The sequence below is a fragment of the Denticeps clupeoides genome, chromosome 6 (assembly GCF_900700375.1).
Source record: "Denticeps clupeoides chromosome 6, fDenClu1.1, whole genome shotgun sequence".
Lineage (NCBI taxonomy): Eukaryota > Metazoa > Chordata > Actinopteri > Clupeiformes > Denticipitidae > Denticeps > Denticeps clupeoides.
The window spans coordinates 13980159-14000799 of record NC_041712.1 but is presented as its reverse complement, the minus strand read 5'-3'; the positions used below and the strand labels follow the sequence as shown (position 1 = coordinate 14000799).

Genomic DNA, 20641 nt, shown 5'->3' with positions numbered 1-20641 from the left:
AATGTAAATGTAATCACAATCAGGGTCAGAGGTTTGTGGGGTGTGGCCTGTACCCCATTCATTTCTCTGGGTCAAGAACAAAATAAAATGAACATTAATCAGTGTCTTTATGCCCATTCCACCTTTCCATCAAATGTAACAAGAAACTATTCCTGAATTTAATAATATATTGGATATTCTATAACTTTGATATGGCATTATATGGCAACTGAACAGTGGATATTTTAACAGAACGGTGTCTTTCAGGATGAAGCGGCCCTGTCTGACTCCAGAGGTCTGGACTGTAACAGCTAATGCACGAGTGATGCCTTTCCACAGGCAAACCCACTGCATTAGGGCAGCGCAAGTGGCCACAGCATCCATCCCATAATTAGCCGACACAGCAGTAGCAGCTTGCAGTTTTATATTACATCAAGGTAAAATTACACGGCTACAAGCGCAGATTACCGCTATCTGACGGGAATAAGCCGTTAATTAGCTCCCCACTGTAGCAATCACTTCCTCTGCGCTCCCCTTCTCCTCCTCGTGCTCTGTTTCACGGAGCTTTATGGCCGCCCGCCTCGCCCTCCCCTGTGTGTTTTTTCCGCGCAGGATGCTTGCATTATGATCGCAGCAAACGCTTGCTTCGGATACGAACGTGAATAAACGGTTTCATTAAAAGAGGGGAACGGCAACCTTGTGCACACACACTCAGGAAAGGAGATGCTAAGCAACTGCCTACACTGTTCAGAAATGGTGTGTGCGTGTGTGGGTGGTAGTAGCCTAGTGGGTAACACACTCGCCTGTGAACCAGGAGACCCAGGTTCAAATCCCATTTACTACCATTGTGTCCCTGAGCAAGACACTTAACCCTAAGTTGCTCCAGGGAGACTGTCCCTGTAACTACTGATTGTAAGTCGCTCTGGATAAGGGCGTCTGATAAATGCTGTAAATGTAAATGCTGTAAATGTGTGTGTGTGTGTAGTTGGACGTTTGTGTAAGCTATGAGCTGTGTGAGTGTGCTTTGGTAATTTTTTGTGTGCGCTTCATACATGCAACTGTATCGTGGATGGAGTGGGTGTGACCAGTAGGCGGAGCTCATTTCATCTGTTCCAGCCTATTCTGACCTGTGATTGGTACGTGGGAGTTGTGGGCGCATCGTCGACAGGTGCCCTGCTGTTGCAGGATGGGGTGGAGGCAGGAGAGGGCGGGCCAGAGATTAATTGCCTTGTGCGAGTGTGCACTGCGTGTCTTTGTGTGCGTCTGCTGAAAGTGTATGTGTTTTTAGGTGATATTTTCTATATATTTATATTTTTTGCTATTGTAGACATTGGCATCGTTCTGTGTTTAGATTCGTAGCTCCAGATGAGTACAGCTGTGTGTCCGCTATTGGCTTCATGCACGAGAGGAGGCAGATAGAGAATGTAGCGATGCAGGATCTTGCACTTCTTGTACGTGTGATATAAATTGTTTATAAAAATATCAATAAAGACCATATTTTAGGCTGGATGTGATGCTGGCGCCTCCTCTCCCAGATACAGCCCTGTCTTGCATGCATCTGTTTACTTCTGTAAAGCCTGAACACAATCATTGATGTGACATTAGTGAACAGTCCTCACTGTCACAGGGGAAGCCAGAGGGCACGTTTGCAGACATGACAGAAGATGCCAGAGGATTGGGGAAGGAGAGACATGGACGCTGGGGCTGGCTAGAGGAGAATGAGGAGTGGAGATGGCTTGAGAGGGAGAGCACAGTCACAGTGTTAAAGGAGTCTTCAGGTGTGGGTCGGCAATGGTGAGGTAAAGTTCCCAAAGTGGTTGAGCAGAGGCAGCGTTGTTGGACATGCAGGTGGACGAAAGCATCAGGACCAGAACAGGAGGCAGGCAAATTCAAAAGTCCCCACACACTGCTCCCCGGGCGCCTGTCATGGCTGCCCACTGCTCACTCAGAGTGATGGGTTAAATGCAGAGGACAAATTTCACTGTGTGCACCATGTGCTGTGCTGCTGTGTATCACAAGTGAGAATCACTTCACTTCCCTTTTTTTTTTTTAAGAGAAAAAAGGTTAGTAGCAAAAGGTTAAACCACAAAGATGCCCGCCGGGTATTTGTAGAGGGGCAGACGAGCTCTTCCACATCTACTTCCGGGTGGGCGTCCTTTTGGGTGACCTGGATATGCTGAAATATATCCCATATGCTGAAAAAAGTAAACCATAGCTGTTGTTTGTTTAATGTGTTTTATTCTCATTCCAGTAGTTAAAAAATATTTATTTGCTCTTTTAAACTAAGCTGTTATGAAATTATGATTATGGGTGAATACTATAATGCTGTTGACAGCAGGTTTGTTTGGTTAATTTACATTATGGCAATGCTAACCTATTATGTGTGATAGATTATTTCACTTTTTGATGTCGAGTGTTTATGAGTGTTTTGTAATCATATCTTCATGTGAACTGTAAGTTAGTCGTTCACAGTTATTAGCAAAGATCCTAAAAAATAGAGTGTGTAGTTCAGTGTGTTGACCTGTTTGTGTGTTTGTGCGTGTCTTGCACGACCTGGAAGGCGCTGTTGAGAGCCAATGCCTCGCTGTGTTCAGCAGTGATTTCGAGGCATAGCTACCACACACACACACACACACACACACACACACACAAACACACACACACACACACGGCAACTTGTTAATGTTTTATGGAAAAAGAGCCACTGGAGTCGAGCGTCCGACTCACAATCTCACGACTCTGCAGAAATAAATGGGGCAAGAGCTCAAAGAGTAACGAGAGTCTGCTCACTGGGCAGAAATCAAGTGCAGAGCACTTTCCTCCTCCGCTCACACACACACACACACACACACCTTACCGTATTCCTCTTCATAGTTCTTTTTTTTTTTTTTTTATACCCCAACGTTCTGCCCTTTACACTCACTGTCTCTTTTTTTTTTTCCACCACGGTCTCCCCTGTGTGTGGGGTTTTTTCCCTGTCCATCTCCAAAGATATTCTTTAATTATCTGGAACACGTCCTCGCTGGTTTTAAACTAATTTTTCGCTCCAGGGTAAAGTGAACAACAAACGAACTGCAACAGTTAATGACTTGTTTCTTTGAGGCAAACAGATTAATTATGAACAGCAAAGTTTCCAGAAGTTACCGTCAGTTCCACATCCTCGCTGATATTCCTGTACACACACACACACACACACACACTGATGAGTAAGCAGCTTTTTCTGTTTGTACCCTGTGTGTGTGGGTGTGTGTGATCGAGAAAGAGAGAGAGAACGATCTCGATGTGGCCCTCAGGGCTTCTCACACAACTACATCCCTCACAAGCGCTGCTAAATCACTCACCCTGTTTTTCCCACCAAACACACTGCTGCTGATCAGCTTTACTAAAAACAAACCTGCCCTGAGCAACAGAGAGAGAGAGAAAGCAGGAGGTTGGCTTTCACACACACACACACACACACACACACACACTCAAAGAATCAGGATTCACCAGTGCACAATAGATGCCAAGGATAAAGTGAAATGGGATTCCCCACTGGCTCAAGGTGAGAGGAAAGGGAGAAAGTGAGCAAGTATATATATATATGTGTGTGTGTGTGTGTGTGTGTGTGTGTGTGTGTGTGTGCGTGCGTGCGTCCACTTTTCTCAAAAGGGAAACTCATCTCAGTATTAAATGGAGAAACAGTGGATTCTATAACACACTGAACAGGCTTTTCTTTAAGTCACTCTCTCTCTCTCTCTCTCTCTCTCTCTCTCTCTCACACACACTTAAGTAAATAGCTTTATGAGGGTGAACGGTAATAATTACACAACAATTAGTTCTCACCAATGCAACATTATGAACACAGAGTCACCCACAACGTTTATTCTGACACAGAACCACCCCACTAAACACACACACATTTCCCGTAGTTTTTTTTTTTATGGCCTGCTGGCCCCTCCCTGGTCTGGAGGCTCCCGCTGCACCAACAGGCATCAGTGCAGGTAAACCACGGCTTCATTAGGACTCCTAATTACAGAAGAACAAAGGTTCCTCCTCTTGCCCACTTCAAAGATGAGGATCGTTAAAGCGGACCACCCAGCTCTCACGGGACAGGCCTGCATGTTCCCCCCCCGATATTAAACACACACTCGCGCACACATCCACAGCGCACTCCGTCTCCCTCGGCCTTTGTTGTTGTTGCCTGAGAAGCATCAGGTAGGGGGTGTGTGAGGACCAGGCCCTTGATGGGATGTGGAGGTACAGGGTTGGGTAAGTGGAGATTATTTCCAACAGCCATAATAAATGAAACAAGAGAGCGGAGTTAGACCAGCGCGCCTGACTGAAGCTCGGCATTATGGGAAGTGGCAGGCAGCAGCCCCCAGCCGCTGAATTAGTTTTGCCACTCGATAATTTGACTGATTCACTCGAGCGACTGGAGCGGCGCGGCTGGCAGAGCGACTCCCCGAAGCTGCGGCATTACGGCCCAACCGGCCAGACATTTACAGAGGGAGCGAGAGAGAGAGAGAGAGAGAGAGAGAGAGAGAGAGAGAGAGAGAGAGAGATGAACTCCAGGAACAGGAACCGGACGAGTCTCAGAAAGGAAAAACAGCGACGGGGGTGAGGAAGGCGGAGAGAAACACAGCAGGGCGAGAGAGACGGAGAAGTGGGCGTGCAGACGGACATGACAGACAGGCGGACGAAGAAAGGAACAGAAAGAGAGCATCAGCACACTGTACAGGGCAGGTGTGTGATGTTACCACCAGTTTAACATCACTCACTGCTCACAGCGTCACCTGACAGGGGACATCGCCAGTGAGAGAGAGAGAGAGAGAGAGAGAGTGTAAACCGGAAGAGAACTTTGTGCCACACCAGTATGTGGATTTCTGCCGGTGTGTGAGTGTTCACAGACACTGCCGAGGGAAATTTTATTTAAATTAATGTTATTAAAGGCTGAAAGAATCAATGGATTTGCCCTTTAAGTGGAGTTAAGTCTAGGTTTAAGGTGTGGCGGTTACACATTTAGGTGTTCATAAATATAGAAAAAGCACTGTGTGTGTGTGTGTGTGTGTGTGTGTGTGTGTAGGAACTGATGGCAATGAGGCAGAGACATAACTGTCATTAAAAGTGGCTCAGCTGTAGTGTGTGTGTGTGTGTGTGTTTGCGTGTGTAAAGACAGTAAATTGATCTGTCCTGTGTCTCAAGATCATGTGACATCAGAGGGGCCGACGCCCCCCTCTGCTTAACAAAGCTGGCCCACGGGGACCGCCGGTGGAGTCTGTCACTACTGCTGCAACAAACTACAGAGCAGAAGTGCGAGTTGGTGCTGGCGGAGGGGGGCGGAGGGGGGTCTCCTGTCCCTCATTCTGCAGTAGTTGAAGGCTAACCTTTGCTTAACCTTTTATCTGTTGAAAGCGCGTTTCACCACCGGCTCATTCATTCAGACAAGGTCACCTTTCTCCTGCGCTCTCATTTTAATGCCAGATTAGCGCGGCCGCATCGTCCAGCTTTGATGTGGGGAAAATTTCTGCAGATGCCGGCAACTCTCGGCGACGGCCGTGTAGAAATTAGCGCGACTTTATTGATGCGCTATCGATGTGATTTTTTTTTTTTTTTTTTTTAGGGTATGTGGAGGAGGGGTTGGTATAACAGCAGTATAAGCACTAATGCCCCATTTACATACTGCACCGTCAAAAACGCACGGCCACGTCCTGGACACTCAGCCTTTTTCCCTTCCTCCACGTGTCATACGCTAATGAACGAACAACAGATTGCAGTGTGTGTGTGTGTGTGTGTGCATGTATGTATGTGTGTGTGTGTGTGTGTGTGTGTGTGTGTGTGTGTGAGAGAGGTGGGGGCGTCCTTCAGACAGGACACGGGTCTATTTTGGGATTCGCTCTTAAACACAGTTGTGCTGCATGCAGGCACCTGTAAGGACGACACACAGTCAGCACAACATGCGGCGACCTCAGCGCTCTCCATGCTGGGCGGTAAATCTCAGGAGATTCAGAGCAGGTTTCAGACTAATACATTTTCCTATGAACTATTCCCTTTATCCTTGCAAATGTACAATTAAATTAGATATCATTTGCAATTAGTTACATAATTGCTGTCGTTATTTTCTAAAACAGGAATGTTTCTGCGCATACGCTTGGAGAATACAGACTTTTCTGTTTGAAGCGAATGATTAAAAAAAAAAAAAAAAAACTAAAATTATTGTGTCAGTCTGAATAAAACAGACTCTCACACCCAGAAAATGCGATTGGAAGTCAAGCTACCCCTGCATGAACACCGTAATGATAAGGGACAACACTCACCTCGTAAATTCACCACTCATCATGCTACCATCTAAACTAACTGTATATTGTTTTATCTTGTGAAGAACAGAATCAGGTCGCCACCTGTCATACTGGACTTGGACGTACATCAGTCAATAAATCTATCTTTCTACAATGATCAATCTAGGAGAACGGAAATCAAGGCCTGGATTTAGATTTGAGGTCCAGAGTTGAAGATCTGTGTTGGAGGCACATGTTGGGTTATAAACTCACCCCAAACACTGAACAAGACCATCTGATTCCACACCCCAACAATAGGGGAGCCATTGAGCCGCATAATGTCAGCTACACACTGTTCCGGAGACCAGGGTATGGGGGTTGTCAACTCAGCCCCAACACAGTGGAAGTCACAGTCGGAGGAGTGACAGTACATGTGAGCCCAGAGGCTGGACTGTAGGAGCAGATGAGATGACGCTAAACCACCCACAATAATGGTCCCATCCCATCATGCAATGGGAACGACGGAGGTGATTTTCATAAGAAGACTTTCTTCTTCTTGTCTTTTTTTTTTTTTTTCTTTTGACACATTTCATGCTGAACCGGTGGGGTAAATCAGTCTTCTGTCGCCTATGGCAAAGAAACACTCTTTCCTCCTCTCCGTCTCTCTCATACACACACACACACACACACACACGCACAAACACACACTAATTCACACTCACGTATATATATATAAAGATATGAAAAGTCCTGAACGTGAGTCACTGGCTTCAAACTGTCACTCATGTAAAAAAGCCACTAATTAAGTGGCTAATTATAGCGCTAATTCTGCCGACTGTAAGGCGTGATAAGGAGGCCACATCTGCACCGGACGGACAGATGGAGTGCGTGTGAGAGGTGGAGGACGCGGCCGGTTCGATACCTCCTCAGGAGCTGTCTAAAGAGATTAAACATCTCCCCGCATCACAGCCGTTTCATACGAAATCGCTGCCCCTCCCTGCCATGCAGCAGGAACACATACAGAGACGAGCACTCGGGGTCATTTTCAGGGTCAAATGAAAATCTAAGGCCAAACACACGATTCAAGGTTTACTTAAGTGGATTCAATATAATACACCTGCCAGCCAGTGCTACACACACAAGGCCTATTCCATTCCCTAATTCCAAATCAAATTGAACATTTTATTAACATTCAAACCATGTTGGTATGCTGAGCAGCTTGGAAATTCAGTCCAACATTGTCTTCACTTACATTGAAATATTGACATGGGTACTATGGTCAGGTATATTTATGCTTTTCTGACAATGGAAGACATTAATGTAAGTGAGACATACTGCTGGACAATAAGTAATGAAAGCACTTGGATAGAGTTCTCACATCCTGCAGCCTGAAGGAAATGAGGATTGTCCTCTTATGCACTCCACTCACAATTATGTCCTTTTTGTTTTAAGTCCATTCTATATTAATAGGGTTCATTCAGATGTCTTTTGAAATGGTCACGATGATGATGCTCATTTCTCCTCATCCTATTTTTCACTGACATCAAACTCAAACCTGTCCGGCTTCATTTCATTACGTCCACTGTGACTTTTCCAGTGCCCTACGTTGCTGACGCATCCATGATTCTAATAGTTCTGCTCGACACTGGAGGAAAAGCCAGCTGGTCTGGAAAGGAACAGTTCACATGCCTGCTCCATTTTTATCCATGAACATGGATGAGATGCCTCGCAGTGTTAACGTTATAGCATGAAATATACTGTGATATTTTTAGTTGAAAATATAATAAGCGTCACTTCATGATTCAGGCCTGAAATCACTTGTGGAATTGTGTACATGTCCAGACAAAATTTTAGATTTTTATTTATACATTACGGTTATACACGATAAACATGAATCTAAAGCTGTGTGTAGTAACATTACAAAATGCCTTTGAGTTTGTAAAAAGGCCTTAAAATTCTCAACTTTTAAGACTTCATCATGAGTCTTGCTGGCCCCATCATCAACAGGCTGCACTAATGTTTATTCAACCCGTGACCCTTCTGCCTCTTTGACGTGTCCTTGCTAATAAAGCCAGCAGATTTTACAGGAAAAGACAGGTCTGGGGTCTGGCCGACGGTAAATAAACAGAGGTAGTGCGCTTCCCTCGCTTCCTCGCGCCCGGCGTACTTGATATCTATATTCCTCTCCGGTTCCATGCCTGTCTGCTTCATTAGCATGTGTGAGGGCTCTGCCGGCCCATATGTCACTAAGCAGACCGCCATGTTTTATTTATTCCCTCTTACTTCAGCCCTGCGCTTAACCCTTTCAGGTGCAGGCCCGGGGCATGAAGCCGCGTGCAGGAATGAAAGGTCACTTTCGGACTTCTGTTTCAAAAATACCTGTTGCAGCTCAGTCACAAGGGTCCTGACTACAAGCTGAAAAACATTTAATAGACCCATCTATCACACAGACATCTACAAAAAAATGACTTCAAAACGACAGCAAAAGTAGTATAAAACGGAGTAACAATTAATACAGTGTTGGTTTTCAGTTCTTTATGTACGTTTGGTTGTGTATTAATTAATATATTAGTGAATAAGCCCAGTTTTCTGAGCTACATTTGCTCAGGAGCGCTCGTGAGACTGAGACTTAAACAGGTTCTTTTTCTTTTTTGGAAAGAACGAATGGGAGTGGGGGGAGCAGACAGGCTCTCCTCCCAGGTTTGGGGGGCGGGGCGGCGTGGGGTGGCGAGCAGATGGAGGAGGAGCCCCCGGTGGGACGTGTCATTCATCAAAGTCACCGACGAGGACCTGCGATTGTTTTCACCCACAGAGAGCGATAGAGAGAATAAGAGAGAGGGAAACTGAGAGTGGGAGCGAAAAAGAGGGATGGGAAGAAAGAGAGGAGCTGATAAGTGAGTACACAGAAAGTAAGGAGCTGAGGGGGGGGGAAAAGAGGAACTCAGCGGTTGAACAATGTCACGGTGGTGTAGAAAGTAACGTTAAGAATTGCACGCGTGTTTTAGAAAAGGAGAGAATATCGATAGGACATTTTCAGAGGAGAAGCATTTTCAGGGTGGAGATGGAAACGTGGATATCGGTGTGTGTGTGTGTGTGTGTGTGTGTGTGTGTGTGTGTGAGTCAGGGAAACAACAGAAAGCAGAACAAGTGGGGAAAAAAAGGGGGATAAGTTGAAACAGAGATGAATGAGCAGCGCTGGAGGTGAAAGACAGAACACACCCACCTCTAACACTCCTCTCAGGAGTAAGGGGCGTGAACTGAGCTTGAGAAACCCTCTCAGTCCCATCCCTTCTTCATTCCCCGCACCGGACAGAGCGACGGTGGGGCTTCCACGTGACCCCCCCTGGATTCTCCACCGTTTTAGTTAAGCCACTTTGAATGATTTTATGCCCCTCTTTTCTCCCTCTCACTTGTTCCCTGAGAGAAGGGGTGGAGTACAGCCATGCTTTACATGGTGTGTGTGTGTGTGTGTGTGTGTGTGTGTGTGCGCGTGTGTATCCTAATTCCTGCTGTTAGCTCCTCTCCCCTGAGCGCCGCTAACTTCTGATGTTTCTGTCAACAGCAATCCAGCAAACCAAACGGCAGCTCCCTTCATCTGGTTGCGAGCGTGGACTCGTTTAAAGGGGGGGGGGGGGTGGGACGCCCGCTCCCAAGCGAAGGATTCCCCATTTCCTCTCTGGGCCGCGGCGACGATCAGACGCCATTAAATCAGCAACGCTGCCTCCTCTGACTAATTGTAACATTAGATGGGAATAACAGGACAAATTGCTGGTAATAATTAAACGACAACTCAGATCAGAGTCGGTCGCGGTGCGGACGTGTTTTTAACATCGCCGATTAAAGTCCTCGTACAATAAAATATAACATTTCATTTTAGCATCAGAGATGTGTGAGCATGTGCCTGCACAGGAAGAAAGAAAGAACACTTTCTTTCTACAGACACACACACACTAAGTGTAATAATAGTAGTAATAATAGTACTAATAATAATAATAATAATAAGGGCTGTGATTAAATTGATTAAAAACCGGTGAGATCCATGGTACTGATTTCCACTCCGAAAGACGTAGAGACACCATAAGCGCGTTGCTCTCCTGTTTGAGCCTCAGCCGCGGTGCCTTTACATTTGAACACAATGTAAATACAGACCTGGAAGACATGTGGGGATTGGCTCTGCCTAGGATGAGTTGTGCATCCGTGTCATAGGTCAGACACTTAATACACGCAAAGCAGCAGAATTTACTGCATCAAATTATTTAGAGACTAATTCCAATTATGTATGCTTCAATTTTGACAGTCCTAATAATGATAATAATGCCACATGAATGCATTCACAAGTTACCGAACCTGTTTAATTGTTCAAATGAATTCAATTAAAAGTTAATTCATTTCAGTGTCACATTTTTTCCCTAGTTTATGGTTCTTCTAGTTGCCATTTATGGAAATGCAGTTTATTTTTATTTTATTTTCTACCTGAAAGACATTTGTTGACCTTTTTGGCAAATATTCAATCTGTTTCAACTAATTTGTTAATGAAAAGTGAATACAGAGCACTAATTATTTTAAACGACATACACTGGTTCAATCAATTTTGAATAATACGAATGTCCTTATTCATTTAAATAATTATAATTATATGTAAATTCTGTAACAGAGAGTACACTTTCATTTGCATATTTAAGCAAATGTTTTTGGGACTGGTGGCGGGGAGGGCGTGCTGTTTCGAATGGTCATGGCCCACAGCCAGGTGGGGTGGGTGGGGGTCACAGTAACTCGCGTCATCTGAAATCAATGAGTCCCATCTCTAACTGGCTACACTGGGCTCACGGGCTGCACAGATCAATACCCACTGTGACCACAGTAAGGCTGAACCACCACAACCATCAGCAATCTGCAGAGACAGGGGGACTTGAACCGGACAACTGGGGGCTTGAAGACAGCTGACGACACACACACACCAACGCAGCAGACGCAGGAACGAACACTGATGAAACAAGTTTGGAATTAAAAACTACACATGCAGGGAAAGAGGAGATGATGTCTAAAACAGAGAGAAAGAAAGAAAAAAAAAAAAAAAAAAAAAGAGGAGGAGGAGTGTGGAGGGGGGGGCGGAGAGCGCAACAGAAATCCAATAGTTTAACCTCTGTTTGAGGCGTGATGGGCGCCTCTGAAGGACAGAGGGAGAAAATCAATAAGAACTGATTCACAAGAGGGGGACCAGGAGGGGAGGACAGATTGAAAAAAAGTCAAAGAAAGACAGAACAAAAACAGAGAAAGCAAAAGACGGAAAAATAGTGGAGAATAATGGTCTGCAGTACGCATCTGTCGCCAGATCGTGCGAGTTTCATATTTTTGTTTCGTTTTATTGATCGTGTCTGGGGGAGATGAAAGAGCCTGGAGTTTACCTGTTGGCGACAGGAGGCCTGGTGAGAGCAGCCCATGTACACCGTGGGGGAGGAGTCTCGAGCTGTCCGTCATTGTCACGCCCAGGGAGCGCTTCGGTGGACGACCGGGTCTCGAGCTGCACAAAGACATTTCGCATTAAAATTGAATCGCTTTGCTTATAAAATTACAAGCAATGGAGCAGCAATCAACCATACACACACACACACACACACACACACACACACGGTTTAGGACGGATTCTACTGCACGGTGGCAGGCAGATGGGAGATCCGCAGAGGAGAGATAACGCGAGACGGTGAGGATAAAACTGCACCCCTCACCCCCGGAAAAACGCAGATTAAGATCAGCTCTCCAACAACACAGGCAGGCGAAACACACCTCCTATTCCCACCGGCCCCATCTGATAAGGCCTTTTTTGTTTTTTTTTGGGGGGGGGGGGGGGGGGGGGGGGGGGGGGGGGGGGTGCGCGTGTGACCCCGAGGGGACAGGAAGTGAGAAATAAGCAGAAACTTTCCTTAAGTTACGCAACGCCCCTAACTACAGGCACATACGCGCACACACACACAAACATCCTGCTTTAACACACACACACACACACACACACACACACCTTGTATGTATGAACCAGACGGAGGCTAAATACCTCCCCACACACACTTCAATCAGATAAAAGCAGCACACACGCACGGCCTCTTCCCATGTGGAAAAGTGGAGTCCTGTCCAGAGGGAGTGTGTGTGTGTGTGTGTGTGCGTGTGTGTGTGTTTTGACCAACAGCCAGTGACGGTTCCCGTGCAGAAACGGGAAACGGGGGGGACGTAAATATGCTAATTCTGCAGCACATGTCACATCTGCACGCTATCCTCGGAAAACAGAGGCCTGCTCGTCACCCCGCCTGACTTTCATCAATATTGCAGATGCAAACATACGGTAGATACGATCCCAGTCAACACACAAACACGCAGCGGCACAGCAGGACCGACCCGCCAGCACAGGGCTGCACGCCGCCAGAAAGACGGCCATCAAGGGCCGTCTAAAAACCACAGAGGAGCCGGTACGGCACCGGGACTGGCGGGGCTCCACGGAGAACAAAAGACGGAACATCAGGTGGAAAACACGGCAGGATATGAACACATGTTCCTCCATCAGTTCCAGTTTGATCAAACTGGTGATCAGGATCATGACTTTTATTCTTTCTTTTTTTTGGAGGTTTACTTGACAACTATATCAAACCTATTTCCAGCTGAAATTAACAGTGCGGGATAGTGATGGGCAATGAACAACGATATAAAAATTGATATAAAAATTGAACAATGCTTTTGAAAAGCAAAAACTATTGTTAGTCACTTTAGGTTTGTTAGTAAAAAATAAGTTCAAGCTCATTTTATTTTATTTTTTACACCTTCCTAAAACGCTGCTCATCCCACACTGTCTCTCCTCCTTTGCTTCCGCAGTTTTTTCCCCGGCCCCAACTAATCAACCTTGTTCACCATAATGCAAAGAGCAGGGTGAACTCAAACCACAATTACAAGGGCCGTTAATAAACTAGTACTTTTTTCTATATTACCCTTTTAAAATATTATAACTCATATGCATATGCGTGTATTTTTTTTCCATTGTGCAACGACTGATAACATAATGAGTGGTTTGGGTGGAATAAAGCCTGTCCAAGAAATCCAAATTAATTATACCAAACGGCTCATTTCAATAGTCAGGGCCTAGACCGGCACTACACAAACCATGAAAGGGGTATCTGCGTGGTGAAGCTGAGGTCCCCCCTGCGATGGGCCGGGCCACGTGACGTGACCTACCTGTGCTGCACATGGCGACGCACTGCAACAGCTCTGTTGCACCCTACGAAATGCTACGAAGTGGTGTGGCGCGCAATCGATGGTAAACTCGGCGTGAACCCGCTGCGTCTACTGGGCGCCCCCCCCTCTCGTTCTGGACTGTCGCTTCCACTAATCCAATTAAAACACCAACAGTCAACAGTCAAGCGCGCAAAGCGGGCGGCGGGACAATCACACACAATCAACATTAATCACTGTTACTGTAGGCAGCCTGCTGCTCTTCGTAAAATCGCTTTTACACTACAAGCACCAAATGGCAAGGAGTGATGCTTCCATCAAGTGTTACCCATATGATTAACACATGTACGATGAGATATTAACTTTTAATATTAAATACAGGGAAGCCACTTATTTCAATTATCACAATTGTCTGATTAAAGATAAATAATTAATCTCTGTGCCCAGTCTGAGAGACTGGGGTGGTGTGGCACTTTTGCCATTAGGCCATCTCAAGTCTATTCTCTTTGTGTGAGAGAGATTTTTTATTATATATATATATATATATATATATATATATATATATATACACACACACACACACACACACACACACACACACACACACACACACACACACACACACACACACACACACACACACACCTTTTTTTTCCTCCAGCGTGGCGCTGCGCATTGTTGATTTTCAAGCAGCCCTTTCCTCGCCAGGGACAGGTGCTTCCTTAAAATATTCCCTTCCAAAAAGGAATCTTTTCTATACAGACGATCACGCCCGATATGCTCAGTGCTTCATGTCATTGGTCGACCTCGACTTTTTGACTTATTATACGTTGAAGTAATCATTTATTAGGATTTATTAGGCCCTGCACTTCTTGATCTGATGTATGTGTCCCATGTTCCAATATTGCTGTGTATTAGCGATACAGTGCTGTGACAAATGACAGTGTCATGATGTATCCAGATCAAAATTATGAACTTTTCCTCCCGTTGTTTCTTTGAAAGCTGTCATGTCTACAACTTCAGATTCATGAATATTCAATTATTCAGTGCTGTTCTATAACAACGTGTTAGAAATAAAATGAGACACGTTGGCCTGATTTATGCCATTAAGCCGAGTTGCAGGTAGGTCTCTTTCCCCTTCAGCTGTGTTTTTCAGGGTTTCCAAGCTTTCTGAACACTCAGCTGTTCTGCTACGACTCCTGCTTGCCCTCTAGGTGTGTGTGTTTGTGTGTGTGTGTGTTTGTGTGTGTTGAGGTTTCTCAGAAATGGTGCATTTCTCCCCTTTTCCTTTTTGCCATTTACCAGCAGTGTGATGCCAGTTTATGTTTTACACTCCGGCCCCTCTACAGCCCAGACATAAGACTCTGCCCTCCTTCCAACACACACACACACACACACACACACACACACACACACACACACTCCCACTCTGTCAGTGGTCCCGTTGGGCAGGCAGAGCAGATGGCATTGAGAAGTCATTCACACGTTGCCGCACGTTCCTCTCGCCAGAGAGGAGAGAAGTCTGTCAATGCGCTCGTCTGCACCAATCACTCGCGGCAAATCCCCGGCGACAGCGCTGCCGGCAACGGAGGCGCGCTAAAGTGGGTTACTAAGCACTTTTCATTCCCTGCGAGTTTCACAAATGTGCCCTTGTCATCTTTTAAACGGGCCGCATTAAATATTCATACGCACCAGACACCTGCTCGTCTCCCTGGAAACAATGCCGCAGTGGGTTTTTCGGGGGGTGGGGTGTAGGGTGTGGCACTTTACCGAGCCCCTCCCACACTGAGAAGTCAAACCTCTGCAGAGCAGTCCAGCTGCGTTCAACGTGGAGCTGTTCTGAGATCAGTTCTCCACTATATAATAATAATAAAAAAAAAAAAAACTTTCTTTTTGGTGGATTAAAGGCAGGAGTGGCCAAGTCAAGAAAACTTTGGAGCAAGAGGGAGTCAGGGGCCACGTATGAGAGTGTGGGGGGGCTAATCTGATTCCAAAAATTTTAATGGGAAATGGTTTAAACAACAACAAAGTCAACAGCCTGGGCAAAAAAAAAAAAAAAAAGAGAGAGGGAGGGAGGAAAAAAGAAAATGTACGAGTCAGGGTGCCTTTGAAGATATTTAATTAAAATCTAATCCTGCATTCTTAAAGGCTCACATAAATTAAGCTGTCAGTCAGGAGATTTATGCATTCACATTTGCATATTGCATACAATTCATCAATTACTCATGTTTGAAAGGATCGCAAATCCCAGGGAGAAATGCTGCCTGTGTGCCAAAAGTGGTGTGGAAAGAGAGAGAGAGAGTGAGTGAGAGAGGGAGGGGGAGAGGTGGAGCTCGCTGTGCCCACTGATGCCCAGGAGATGCCAGTCTCCATATGCCTGCACATTCAACCAACGCTGCTGAGAGCGCCTCACTCCCCGTCTGCCGCAAGCCAGACGCTGGCTGGGCGCAGATCCCACCTGCTGTAGCCAGTCTCACAGTCCACAGCGCGCCGGACCAGGCCAGGGATCCGGGTCCTGGCCGTTCGGCGGGGGTATGTGGTCAGCAGATGCCACGCATGACTCTCTGGGTTCACGGCACCGTGGCATCAGGAAGGTGGTTTGGTGCTGTGGTGTGAAGTAGCAGCATGCAGCTTTTTCATTAAGTGTGAAATGTGATTCATTCTCACTTGAACATCGTGACCATGGACTGCAGGAGGGGCCGCACCTTCGACTACATGGCGAAAGAGAGAACAGCACAAGGCATTAAAGAAAAAGAAAAATATACAAGGCCGGTTTGGAGTATAGTAAAAAAGAAATCTAAAGATAAAATTATACAAAAGTGCAAATGTGCTCAGATTTGTAGTTAGTTGATAAATGTTTGAATTGCAATGACTGATATAAGAAATAAGTAAATATGACTATTGGAAAAAATCAGCTCACACTGATATCTGACAGTTCGTTCTGTACAAGGACAGGACAAGGTGTAGAGTCGCATCAAACTTGTAAGGTCTAGTTTGCAACCAAAATGTCTTTTTCTATTGTGTGTTTTTCTATTGTTCTAAACCAACAAAAAAAAACCCTGTCCTACTTCTGAGAAAAATGAGTCCAGGCTACACAAGTAGTTCCTGTCACAGAGTTTAGTCAGATACTCAGATACTTTGATTCAGAGATCTATGAAAGAAGATGGAGGAGAGCAGGGTGGACTTCCTCAAACTTCACACATTCCTGTAGGACAAAACCCAAAAAAGGCCAGGCTCCGGCAATCACATTTACTCTGATACCGAATCGGGAATACAGGAATTCAAACATCCTGACCTTCAGGCACATTTATCCAGCCATTAATCACTGGAGCAAATGAAATGGCCGTTTAATGTGTTCATAAAGAGGGACATTTAGTGAGAAAGTCGGTTTACGAAAGAGACGGACTAGAAAACAGGCAATGATGTGACCTGCTGTAGCCCGTCCCACAGTGCACCGTTTCTCGAAGACCCGTCAACCTCGCTCACACATTTCACACACACTCCGAATACAGCCGTTCTCTCTCTCTCTCTCTCTCTCTCTCTCTCACACACACAGACACACACGCTGGCATTACACCCCGGACACCTGCAGTCGCCTCGAATCAGGCCACCGGTGCTGACAGCGGCGCTAATGTCAGGGCGAGGGCCAGCGCCGAGGACAGACACAGCCGGCATTCAGAACAGTCCCCGGCCCTGACCAGCTTAGTAGGAAGGAAACATGCAGCGTTGTGGGTTTTTTTTTTTTTTTTCTTATGTATTTTTAAAGGTAATCTCTAGAACTAAATCAATTTCTCCTGCCATTCAAACAAATGTGCGACCCTGGTTCAGCACGGGAGGGAACAGGGTTTAGCTCACGCTAACGCCTGCATACCAACAGGACGATGTCTGAAAGGGGCCAAGGTCACTCGTCCCGCTAATGTGTACACACACACACAGACACACACACTGTTTTTTTTTATCATTTCATCAGCAAGTGTATTGAGTGTTTGAAGCAATTCAATATGTGTGGCATTAGGGCCATTTCCTCCACTCTTAATTTGAAGAGGGTGACTGGGTGGTGGTGATGTGTGTGTGTGTGTGTGTGTGTGTATGGAGGAGCTTTGGCTGCCTCAGCTATGGCCCATTATCTTGATTGCTGATTGTCCGACACACACCAACGTTGCATCTAACAGCTCTGCTACACAGCAGCAGCTTTGGTGAGGGGTGGAGAACCGGCAGAGGGCCAGACAAGACCCCCTCGTCACACATTGCACCACACTGGCACCTTCCAGAACCTTCCACAGGGATGATGTTGCTGAGGAGGACCTCCACTGACCAGGACCTTCATTCTGCTCCATTCCTTGGATTTCATTTAAAAGTGGTCTGATCCATCCGTCGTTTTGAAGAAAGACATGGAAGGAGGAGAAAACGGCAAGGAGAGCAGGATGGATGGATATGGATGGGTGGGGGTGGCTGGGACGGTGTATCTGCTGAGGAGAAATTTTTCACTCGCCTGGATTTGCTCTAAGTGCTGCCCAGCTTTTAGCTTAAGTAGCATGTGCTGATACCCGCCCCCCTCGCTGGTGGCACTCCGGGCCTCCTGATGGTATTGAGTAAATGTCAGGAGCTCTTCCTCCTGCTGTCCGCAGCCGTACCAGACGTGGGGGGACGTGCTGGGGGTTGGTGTAAGGGAGGTGTCAACCCATTCCCTCCTGCTCTTTATTTATAGAAGGAGCGGGGTGGAGTCTCTTTCTGCCCAGCTATCTCCATGTACCAATCAAAACAGAGGGGCACAACGTCTGACCCATGGTGCTACGATCATGATCCATCATTCCCAAAAAAACGTAACAGCGTGGGGCACATATTCTCTAATTGCTTTCCAACCTGCTGGAGGATATTCTGAATCCTCCGCTAGATCCAAACTCGGATAAGGGGTATCTGGTATGGCAGCATGGTTGGAATTTTTCACATGAACTGTCCTCAGACTGAGAAATTCGGAAAAGCGATGCAGAGTATAAAGGGCAGATTAAAGGCAGGGCCGACAGATATGAGGCAACATGTATGTGAGTGTGAGTCTGAGTGAGTGGGTGAGTGAGTGGGTGAGAGAGAGGTCTCAGTAGGTTTGCTGCCCCCATCTCCCCCCCCAACTGTGTCTGACCCTCATCACAGACAGAGGAATGTAACCCTTCACTCTCTCTCTCACTAACACACACACACACACACACACACACATTAAAAGCCTCCCTCAACACTCCTTTTCCACCTCACTTCCCCCTTTCATCTTCCTCTCTCTCCCTCCATCGCTCTCATCTCTCAGCATGCCTCCTCTCTCTCTGTATTGACTCGGTGTTGGTACAGCCGTTAGCTGCTGATTTACAGAGGCTCAGCTGAGCTGTCAGGGCGCAGAGATACACCGATGTCTGATTCCTCTATAAACAGAGCAGAGAACAGATAAACCTGCTGCTTCTGAGTCCTGGGGATGGTGAGCTGGGTCTGGGTTCGGATTAACCCTTCGGTGGTGTCAGTGGTGATCACTCTGTTCAGGGCAGAACGCTGGAGAAAGAGGCCACCTGACAGACCTGTGGAGGATTTACATATATATTATACACACACACACACACACTGATGCATGTGTCAATAGGTGTGTGTGTGTGAGAGACTGTAGTCTGTAGTCCACCACTCTACCTCTGATTTTTATTTCTGCTTTCTCAGTTCAGTGTGGCAGACTGAATGACCTCTGACCTTTATAAGTGCAACCGTGGCCACTCATTCAGCTAGAGTGGCCCAACCTGTCAAAGCCAACCCCCCTCTATTTCTACAGGGCCAACAGGGTCTAGAACAGAGTCTCCCTGAGGAGCACCCAGCAGAACAAATGCAGCTCTCTCTCCACAGAGCACAGCCCCATTTAAAAACTGCTGAAAAATGACATGACACTTTTGCTTATATCCATCACCTTATGAACCAGTGAATGATCACCCTAATAGAGGAGGTCCATCGAAACAAATGACATGCTCCAAAAGATCCAAATCCTTCAGAGTGAAGCCTGAGGGAACGTCATTAAATGTTTACATTACATGTGAACCCGACCCTGGCTCGTCTTCCCTACTACAGCAACTGACCCGGTAGCTGCACCGATGAGACCACCTCAACAATGATGCACAAATCAAAAACCAGCAATACGCACTTAGATTTAACTTAACAAAATTACAGCAATTAACGAACACTTAATTCATATAGTTTGAAATAGTTGATTCCAATGATCAAAGTATTTTTTAATATTAAATATTTAACAATGCATTTAAACACTTACGTTCAGCAACATAAGTTATGTTGCTGTTGAGCCCTCAAATAATGCATCATGCAGGGATCATTTTCACTAACGTCAAATCCAACAAGACTTTTGGGTTTTTGTTAGATGCAGCAAATTACCAAGTTTACTTTCCTGTTCAGTTGCCTTCATTTCTTATAATGCGGATGAGTTGGTGAGGTTCTGATAAGGAACGTTGTTTAGCAGCCTTAAAATGTCTGTCATTGTGTCTGCATCTCCATGGAAATGTTTGGAGGCGACTTTTAGTGCATATATTTTTAATGGTTCGCGACTGATTAATTAGGGCACCATCCTTGATCTACTCCTGCTCTGCATGGAAACCTGGCGGCAGACACTAACACAGACCAGGTAAAGCAAGTCTGTATTGTGTTCCCTTGATCTCTAAAATAGAAAATAAATTAATACATTAAATAAGTGAAATTACAGAAGTATTTATGAAGATATGCCATGTAGGTCACACCCTTTCCACCAGCTACCCCAAAAAGTATATTTCAATCTGTACAGTGTGTGTGTGTTTGAGAGAGAGAGAGAGAGAGAGAGAGAGAGAAAAGACAGTCAGACCCAACGGGCACTGACTCAGGGAAAAGGATTCCATCTGACACAAGTGGATTGGGAGTTCGCCTTCAGACAATACCGCGGCCGGTGCTCAACAGTCGGGATTAAATTCTCTGACATTATCAACCTGTCTGCCAATGTGCTCTGAGGGGCGGCAAACACGACACCCCCACCCGCCTCCCCTCCAATTCGAAGGCTTCTCAGCCAGGATTAGTGTCACTCCATGCAAAGGAGAGACCGGGGGGTGCAGTGGGAAAAGAGGGTGACACACTCTCTCTTATTCATTTAATATCATGCAGCCATAATCTCTTCAACAGAGGCACAACCACCC

The 20641-nt window shown here is 46.0% G+C and overlaps 1 protein-coding gene across 4 annotated transcripts in view; it reads right to left on the bottom strand.

Moving 5' to 3' along the window:
* The window catches only part of dacha (dachshund a), a 103170-nt gene that overhangs the window by 45116 nt on the left and 37413 nt on the right, over positions 1 to 20641 (bottom strand). For all 4 annotated transcript variants that reach the window (XM_028984622.1, XM_028984624.1, XM_028984625.1 and 1 more), the window contains exon 2: positions 11642 to 11757. In XM_028984622.1, coding sequence (XP_028840455.1) covers positions 11642 to 11757 — 116 coding nt within the window. The remainder of the gene's footprint in view (positions 1 to 11641; positions 11758 to 20641) is intronic.